This window comes from Anopheles gambiae, chromosome 2 (genome assembly GCF_943734735.2).
Source record: "Anopheles gambiae chromosome 2, idAnoGambNW_F1_1, whole genome shotgun sequence".
In the NCBI taxonomy this organism is placed as follows: Eukaryota; Metazoa; Arthropoda; class Insecta; order Diptera; family Culicidae; genus Anopheles; species Anopheles gambiae.
In genome coordinates this window covers 830,001-839,722 of record NC_064601.1, presented here as the reverse complement: position 1 = coordinate 839,722, position 9,722 = coordinate 830,001, and the positions used below count along the sequence as shown (strand labels likewise).

At 47.7% G+C, this 9,722-nt stretch overlaps 1 protein-coding gene across 1 annotated transcript; it reads left to right on the top strand.

Moving 5' to 3' along the window:
• The first annotated feature begins 494 nt into the window (after positions 1-494).
• On the top strand, positions 495-3,437 carry LOC1281983 (sodium-coupled monocarboxylate transporter 1). The gene is made up of 7 exons (XM_061646772.1): positions 495-1,001; positions 1,070-1,229; positions 1,306-1,371; positions 1,767-2,497; positions 2,564-2,738; positions 2,818-3,020; positions 3,093-3,437. Exons 1-7 carry the CDS (start codon positions 784-786, stop codon positions 3,325-3,327), a joined length of 1,788 nt encoding a protein of 595 aa, XP_061502756.1. The 5' UTR covers positions 495-783; the 3' UTR covers positions 3,328-3,437.
• The last annotated feature ends 6,285 nt before the right edge of the window (positions 3,438-9,722 follow it).

The following is a 9,722-nucleotide window of genomic DNA, read 5'->3' as shown; positions in this document are numbered from 1 at the left end:
TTTCACTAAATCTCGTTTGCTCGCGCTAGCAAAAGCTCGCGCTAGCTGTCCTGTTTCTGCGGCAGCGACAGCTTGGAGCAAGCTTCAACCACGCCTCCTCACAAGATGCTTCATTTCAAACGTTAATTGCGAAGGAGAAAGTTCATCCATTAGCCACCCAGCAGCAGCTCTTTCTTTTTGCGTATCAATAATCGTAAGTTTGATCGTTCGAAGCAGCTTCAGCGACACAGATGCAAATGCACCGCACCCCGCACGATCGGTCTATTTTTACACAGCAATCCTGCCAAACGACCATGTGCTGTAAAATTGAATAAACGATCAAACGGGCAAATTGCTTCAAAAATTGCACACGCGTTCCTGCGCGATCTGACTCACGATCAATAGTTCGCTCTCCGGTCTCGAACAAATTCCACAAACTGCCCTTAACGAGCCGTAATTTGACCGCTTCTTCGCTGCGACAAGATCGCCACAGCACTTATTTAGGATTATCGTCGATCTGTACCGGTTAGTTTCGCGGCTAAGATCGTACCGGTCACATCGTCTTTGATTCGCTCTACCGTGCGTGGTTGTGCATCTTGGAGAGACAGAGCGACACAGTGTTGCAAATAGTTCGCTTCCACCTCTCTCTGTGATCCTCGCTGTACTGTGAGCTCCAGATGCGCACCATGAGCGATCATTGCGTTGTGTAGAACAGATCTTCCCGGCTGGGTAGTAAGCAGTGGAGTGAAGCCCTTCAGTGGCCTTGTATTATCCTTTGCCAGATCTTCGAAAAGAGCCCACAAAATGGCCGGACTTAACGTGGACGACGTTAAGGTGTCGCTGCAAAAGTTTGGCCTATACGATTACGTGGTGTTTGTGTTGATGCTGTTGAGTTGTGTTATGATTGGAGTTTACTTTGGCTTTCTCAAGAAGAAGGCGAAGAAAGGTGAAGCCGAAGCGGACTATCTGGTCGGCAATCGACAGATGAAAATCATTCCCGTCTCACTGTCCTTGATTGCAAGGTAGCATTAAACGTGTGTCATGATGTCCTGCAAGTGTTTACTTACTTCGTTATGCTGTTCTGTTTTAGTTTCATCTCGGGTATCTCGCTACTGGGTACTCCAACGGAAATTTATCTCTATGGCGTGCAGTACATGTACATTGTTGGTGGAGTGATAAGCATGGGTTTCATCATGATGTATTTCTATCTGCCTGTTTTCCACAACCTCAAGCTCACGTCCACCTATCAAGTACGTAGCATTACACAAAACAAAACTTCCTTGAACTACTCATAATGCTAATGATAATATCCTTTTTACTTTCAAGTACCTACAAACTCGATTCGATCGACGAATGCGTCTGTTTGGTTCAATTCTTTTTACCTTAGCCACGGTAAGTACACTCCACACAGCTGTTGCCCGACCGGGCTCATTCGCGCACCACTCGACAAGGTCAGTTGTAAATCAAATTCAAACCCAAAAACCAAAACAACAATAGAACGCACAAAAGCGTTGTGGTCGGAAAAGGGTAATCTTCCAATTTACGCCAATTGAGCACAGAGCGTCGAAAGCAGTGCCACTGCCCTGTCAACGGCTTCTTCTGCCTCCAAAACGTCAACAACAATGGACGGTGTGTGTGGGTGCACGCGTGGCTTAAACGGAACGTATCGCTAAACAACGCGTTCATCGCTTGCTGAGATTGACGGCCTGGACGGCTGCCTGACAGCGTTGGATGTTGTGTTTGACGTGACTTTGTTTTGGTTTGCATGCCTGCTTTCTTCCCGTTAGATGGCGTGGCTGCCCATAGTAATCTACGTGCCGGCGCTCGCATTCAACCAGGTGACCGGTATCAATGTGCATCTCATCACACCCATCGTGTGTGTCATCTGCATCTTCTACACCTGCGTCGGAGGACTGAAGGCCGTCGTGTGGACCGATGTGGTGCAGACAATCCTCATGTTCGGTGCAATGCTGCTGATCATCATCAAGGGAACGCTCGATGTCGGGGGCCTGTCGGTGGTGATCGAACGTGCCAAGGCGAGTGGACGCATCGAGGGTCCCGATCTGCGCTTTGACATGACCACACGTCACAACATCTATTCGTGTGTGATCGGCGGTGTGGTGTACTGGCTGAAAACGAACGCCGTCAGTCAAAACATGATACAGCGGTACCTGTCTCTGCCCACGTTGGCCTCGGCAAAGAAAGCGCTCTGGACGTTCATCTTCGGAACGCTGGTCCTGCTGGCACTGTGCTGTTACAGTGGACTGCTAATCTACGCCAAGTACTATGACTGTGATCCTCTCACTACAAAACTGGCCAAAGCCAAGGATCAGCTGCTCCCGCTGCTCGTCATGGACACACTGGGAGACTTTCCGGGGTTGCCGGGACTGTTCGTGGCGGGAGTGTTCTCCGCTGCGCTAAGCTCGCTCTCCACTGGACTAAACTCCATGTCCGCGGTGGTGCTGGAAGACTTTTTCAAACCCTTTTCCAATCGTCCACTTTCCGAGAAACAAACGTCGTAAGTTGTGCTTCCAGTCCCATTGAAGTTTTCCCATTCATTTCGTGTTTCGTGCTTCTCTTTCAGCATAATCATGCGAGCAGTTGTGGCTATCTTTGGTGCAATCTGCGTTGGGTTAGTGTTGGTAGTTGAGAAGCTTGGCTCTGTGCTTCAGCTGTCCATGAGCCTTGGCAGCGTAAGCAATGGTCCACTTTTGGGAATATTTACCCTCGGTGTGCTGATTCCATGGGCCAATGGAACGGTAAGTATCTGAGCGAGTTCGTCCACCAACATCTCTGATCGTTCAATGGGAAACACTTGTCTTGGTTTTTTCTATTCAGGGAGCCATTGTTGGTGGTACCATTGGTCTCTTGGTGATGATTTGGGTTTGCCTTAAAGCACAGTTAGCCATAGCTACTGGGGAGCTTGCATTCGACCTAAAGCCAGTCGACACTCAGGGTTGCAGCTATCACTTTATTGCCAGTGAACCGATGAGCATGCTTGCGATAAACACCACAAGCCTCTCGATAGACGCAACGCCAGTGTAAGTTCTTCGCAAGAAAGCCATACCCAGCCATGACAGCTTACCTAACGTTGAACTCGTTTTCATCGACAGCGAACCCGAGTTTGCACTCTACCACATATCCTACCTGTGGTACACGACGATGGGAGCTCTAATCACCATCATCATCGCCGTCATTGTATCGTTCATCGTTGGGCCAAACAAACCGGACGAGATGAATCCCAACCTCTTCTCGCCATTCATCCAACGCATCCTTGTCCGGCGTAGGATAGCGGCGCACAACCAGCTCGAAATGGCAACCGGTGGCATCAAAGAGATTATCCAATGATTGATTCGCCATTGCCATGCCCAAACAAAAAAACAACCGACAAATGGTGATGAATTTTTCATCTTTTCACTCTAGCTTAAAATTGAAATTAAAGAACTTTCAAAATACAACGAGTCAGTTTCTTTTTTTTTGTTTGGTTTTTGGTTTTGCCTCTCAATACTCCCAAGAGGATGAAAGAATGCAAAGGCTGTGGCTAGATGAGGGAGAGCGAAAAAAATCACACCGAATCCAGATACCCTCGAGATATCAAAAACCCTTTTTTTCCCCGTGCTGCCTCATTTCTTATCCACTCGCCAAACAACTGGCCAAGCGTGGCTGACGTCCCCGTCCGCTCCCTAAACCAGATGACGGTCCCGTCAACCCTGCGCCACCACTGCTGGTTGGTTGGTGTTGGCCAAAAGTTTGGCAGAAAGTGACAGAAATAACTGAGGCGAGCAACAACCTTAGAAAACACCGGAAAGGAAAAGCAAAAAAAACGCGGGCTAAATTATTGAAAGATTTACTGCCATGGCTCCTCTATCCGCTGGCCAGCGGAACGGGACAAGAAGTGAAGGGTAGGCCACCAAACCAAATGGCAAAAAGAAAGAAAAAAAAGCCGCGACAACGTCCCTACCCCGACCCCCCAGACTGTACTTGAATCGTTTTGCTCGCTGCCACCGGCGGAAAATTGCTTCCTGTATAACTCTGCATACACTCCTTTCGCCCGGTTGTTCCTTTAGCCCGTTTTTTTTTCTCTCCATTTCCCGCATCTGCGTCTCGCGCGTTTCTTTTTTGACGCCAAAAAGTACAAGCGAAACAAGCAAAAAAAAATTTACCCCGTGCCCAAACCAAAAAAAAACCCGTCCTATACCGCATTGCAACGAAACGCAACGGAAAATCAAGGAAATCTGACGAGTTCTAAGGTAGCGGCCACGGGAAAACGAGCGAGCTGGGCGAGGAAGAGACAAAGAGCCCATACACACAAAAAAAGAAGTTCGTTCGCGTGTCGTGAAAGGCAAAAAAGAATGATCCGAATTAAAAGTAAATATTTGATATTTCTTCCTCAACTCCTTCGAGCCCAACCGAGGTCGGGCGGTCTGCTTTCGGGCCGGTGTCGATGGCCAGGGGTGTTGTTGCGCCATCAGCGCCTTTCCATCGGGATTGGTTTCTGGTATGGCCGGAATGATGGTTTCAGTAACGGAGCAAAAGGAGCGCGACCGAGGAAAAAAAAGTCACCCTTCTTCCCGCAACCCAACTTCAAAAATGAGTCAAAAGGAATCCCACCACGCAACTAGCAACTAGAAAAATTTGCCCCCCTGTCGCCACGGTTGGGTGGGCGGGTGGTCGGGAACGGGATCAAGTAAAAGGGTTACTGTTTTCGCTTCACTCCCGAGCACCCCCTTGTCCCCGTGGCCAGAGTGTGGCCTCTCAAGCTGCTGAACCTTCGTCACGGTGCAAAATTTAAGTACACACAGAGAGTGCCCGGCCCGGGTCCGGGACTGGTCCGGCGGGCGTGCGACGTGAAAAAACAAACTTCAAATAAGCCAGAAGTCCGATAAAGGAAGAAAAATGGAAAATTTGTGGATTTTTTAAATTAAATTTTTATGATTTATTGTTAATTTCATTAATTAATTTATGCCCTTTTACGCCTTCGCCTGCGGGCCAGGCGCAGGGTGGGTAATGATATCTCGGTTATTATTAGATGTGTTTTTTTTAGACTTTCAGCCACCCCGTGCGCTCCCCGCGCGTCATTCCACCCTGACCACCGCAAAACACTACCACCGACCGTGGGTGAGTGAAATTGGAGGAAAATCTTTTTTCCCTTTGCGGTTGCTTAAGCGACCGCCGGAAAGCATAAATCACAGTACAAGATCTCATTCTGATATAGAATCGTCTTTGCTCAAAGTCTCGTAAAAGGCGAAAGTGGATCTTTTTTTCTTTCTCTTGCCCATCGTTGCGCTCACTCCATTTTGGCCTGCAACAAAAAATCGATCGATTATCCACAAACCCTTTCGCTTTTTCGGGTATGCCTCTTCACTGTGTTAACTTTGCTAAAGTGCTGTAAATCATGGTGAAAAGTTTGCCATTTCTTGTAGAGATTGCCGCTCCAAAAAAGCCGCTCCAATTAACAAATCATAAAGCACGGTACGGTGCCACGGTGGTTTGTTTTTCCAGTTCACTCTTCCTCGATAATCCATTAGTTTCCAATAACCATAAGCATTGATCTGGTATTCAAACGTAGAAAGCAATGGACGTGACGTCTTCTAGAGACGTTCCAAGAAGCAGAACAAAAACTCCTCCCTTTTTAAGTACACACAGACGAGTTCTTCTGCGTCTTCTACCACACAACCCTTACATTTGGCAGAACATAACTGTAGAACCCTTTTCAAACGCAAAGCAACCGTTCCAAACCTCATCACGAGCCATTTTCTCACTGTCCGGCATGCCAGCGACAACTTCTTCTTCGTCTCTACCACAATCTCGAACCTATTGAGTTGGTGCCCACAAAAAGGTTTCGATACGACACAGTCATCTGTACGGCTGTACGGTGACCGAGATCGAAAGCAAACTTTGACAATAAAAACCATAAACCCAACCCAATTCACAAGATGTTTTCCTGATCACACAAAAAGCGTAAGGATTTTTGTGCCCGTGGAGAAGGCATGTCGCGTCCAGGGTCTACTAAACACAGCCACAAACCATTGTACACTGAATCGAAAGAAGGAAGAACTGCCAACTTCTAGGCAGAAAGAAATGGATCCCGTGCATGAGCAGGAAACGTGCTTGAACGATTGTTACAACTTAAAGGCAATTACCAGACAACCAATCCCTACCTAACAATCCAGCAACGACATGTGTTGTGGTAACATTTAAGGTGACTCAAATCGATTCCACCCGCCCACATACTTTGGGACACTAAAAATGGCTTTAGCCTATTGTGTTTGCCACCAGTTGGATCAAAAGAAATTATCGAACACTTGCTATTGCAATTCATTTTCAGCTCACGTACCGCCTCAACGCACTTGATTTCGCCTTGCGCTCCTGCCACGACTTGCGCTAAATATACGCATCACTGGCATGTTGAGAGCAGCATGTCAACCACCATCAAACACAGCATACTCCTCTTTTTAGCCTGACTCCATTTGCAGCAGCAACACACGATACAATCACCGAGATAAAAGATTGAGTTACCGCGATACCCGAAACGCTCTGCCGGTCGGTGAAACGCGGGTACGGGACGCCACGTAACTGTCGCGATCCGCGTACCGCACAGGACGTACAAAAGACGTAAGGGAAATTGAAAAGAATTTTCCCCGATTATGCTTTTGATGTGATTGAAATACAGGAAAAAAGTAAACATCCAACCATGCTGAAATCTGTCACCGGCGTGCGCGAAAGAGCGAAGGCGTAGCAGCGAAGTGCGGGCGGTTTGCGGCCAAATAGAGCACGGTGTGAGTAAATGATGTTCTCGCGTTTCTCAGAATCTTGCTGAGGATCTCAGCCCACGAAAGCAACAACAAAAAAGAACGACGCCAAAAATGCCTCATCGCAGATTGATAACAAACTTGCATTTAGCCATTTATATCAGCTCAAAAGGATTGGCGCTGTCAGGTCGGGTAATCTTTTTCTCCTGCTTTCCGCCAAACCCTATTACGGATATATTGGATACTTGTTTCTCATAATTTGACGTACCGGTACACGAAACCGTAACCTCGGTGTCATTTTGCCCCAAAGCCCTAGCCAGGGAAGGAAAATCCTACAATTCGAGGCGCTGAAAGCAATAATAGCTCAACTTTTTCTTCCCGACACACATTTCCAATTACCAGACTACCGCATTTGGTCGAATTGCTTGGCTTCCTTTGCATGCCGCACAAAACTCCACCGGAAGGAAAGCCTCTTTCCACCTTTCGCGACCTCACCATCAGGCCGCATATGTACGGGAGCAATTTCCGTTCTGCCAGGCTCGTCTACCGGTCTGATGCAATTTTTGACAAACCACTTTTTTTGTGTCTCTCCGACTCACTGCAGAACCGAACCGCACCAAACGTCTTGTTTCGATTTAATTTAATTATCCTCGTAAATTCCTGTTTTCAGCACATGCCAAGCCTTCAGCAACCTCTGCCCCGCCTAACTTCTAGCCATGACCGCATCAAAACCTGAAGACAATGGGGAATGATGGGACAGGAAGGTAGGGCAGAGCAATTTGTAGCATTATTTATGACAGTTCGATATCTGACATTACATGCACGCTGGTAAAACGAAAGGCGTAAAACTTTCTTTTCCTTTCTAACTTGCAAACTTTCCACCACCAAACGCAAAGCAACCCAAACAAAACAAAGCAAAAGTACGCTGAAGATTTGGCCAACGAATTTGGCTGTCAGTTTGGCAATAATTACGCCATTCGAGTTTCGCTTAACTACAATTCTTTAAACAGTTTGATTCCTTCCCATTATGGACAAAGTTGCTGATACTTCTTGTCATCGGGACTGTCTGGAAGAGAGCCCTTTTATACCAAATAAAACACGACGGTGTAATGTTTTTTTTCCAATGATACGAGCCTGGTAAACGTGCCTGCGTGAGCAATTAAGCTAAATCCTAAATTAAGCTATGATTGATATTACTGACTATTTGAACTTGTTATGCCAATTGCCTACATTCAGGCGTTTTACAACCACATCACATGTTATACTTTTTCAACTCTTCAAACAATCAAACCGTCCAATCAACTACTCCAACAGATCGATTAAAGTAAGCCAGTTTTACACGGCTGCCGAGGGGTCTGTTCAGTGCACATGTTCTTAAAATATCAAACTGCCTGCTTAAGTGTCTCGGGACGGAACCAAAGCAACAGCAACAAAAAACGTATACGGTCATCGCAACGTGGCTGGAAATATTAATTCCTTTTCCCCAAGGCGAACGGGAGGAAATTTCACGATTTCCCATCTTTCCGCACAGCGGCACCCAGCGCCATCGGACAGTCGAACGAGCGGGTCGGGCGTTTTGCCGGGTGAACGGACATTAATAAATTTTTTAATTATGAATTTACATAAAAAATTATCAAATATCTTCAAATTACAGATAATATCTATAAATCATACCAGAACAGAAGCGGCACCCTTGGTCCCCGAGGAACCGTCGTCATTACTTCCACCGTTTACGCTTGTCCAGGGGTTTAGGGACGCGGACGGAGCGCACGATAGCGTTCGGTCGTGGTAGTTTTTTTTTTTTTTTAATTCTCGTCTGCGCTGCTTGGTCTGCAGCAGGCTTTGCACGGTTCTTCAAATATGCTTTCCTCGGGTGAGCGTTTTTTTGTGCCGCTTTTCGCGGGAATGACCTGTCTCGTGCCCTTTTGTGCGCACTGTCGGCCACGGTGCCACGTCTTGGGATCTGTCCGAGCTTGACAGTGTCTCCGCGAAAGGAATCCCGCGAGAGGTCAAAAAGAAAGTGAACCAAAGACCCGAAGGCGACGGTGGCGAACAAAAAAGCACATCCCGCGCCGAACAAAATTACCAGCCACTGGTCCTCTCCGTTTCATTATGGCTTCCTCCCGGTCCATTTTTTATGGACCAATCAAAGTGACAGTAGCGACCTGGCTCGCCCTGTCGCTCACTCCCGCCCAAGGATTCACCGCACCGCACCGCACGTACCGAACGCCGTAAAGTCAAATGACTTAAATTTAACGCTCGGTCGCTCGGGATTTCATCATCCCGGGCTTTCCGCTTGTCCCGGCCAGCAGCGCCAGCAGATCAAAGCCAAGCATCCAGATGAACCGACCGACCGAACTGACGGAACTCCGGAAACCATCGGAAGCCAATGCAGCGAAAAAAGGGTTCATCTACCTGTCCCTTGTACTCGTCACAGTGTCCGCCCGCTCCCCGCCTGTTCGCTTTGTTTGTTGGGGCTAAAAATTAATTTATAATCAAATTATAAAATACTGCGAGGCGCAAATCCAGCGGCCTGCGGCCCTCATCATCTTCTCCAGTCCGTTTGTGTGCTTGTGCAGCGCTGTACCAGCGCGCGGCCAGTTCATCGAATCGGTGAAAAGAAAATCAACTGGGATTAGGTTTGCTTATTACGTCCGAGGGATTGCGAACGGCCGTAATCGGCCGAAATAGGAGCGACTGAAGGTGGCATAATGCCTCTCGATGGCCCTGGCGTGGCGTGGCGAAACGACCGAGCCGCCCGTTCATGCGAACCGGCCATCCGCACTGTCCACGATGCCACGTCACGAGAAAACGTCGTTCAAGGAACGTAAAATGTCTTAAGTGAAAACTAACGAGTTGTTAAAAACCCATAAACCGGACAAACCTTGCCCAGAACCAAGCTGATCCGTCATTGTACCGAACTGTGTGCACTGTAGCGAACGTCAAAGGGCGAATGTCATCTTCAGCCCGGCAAGATATGCAACCCGCAAG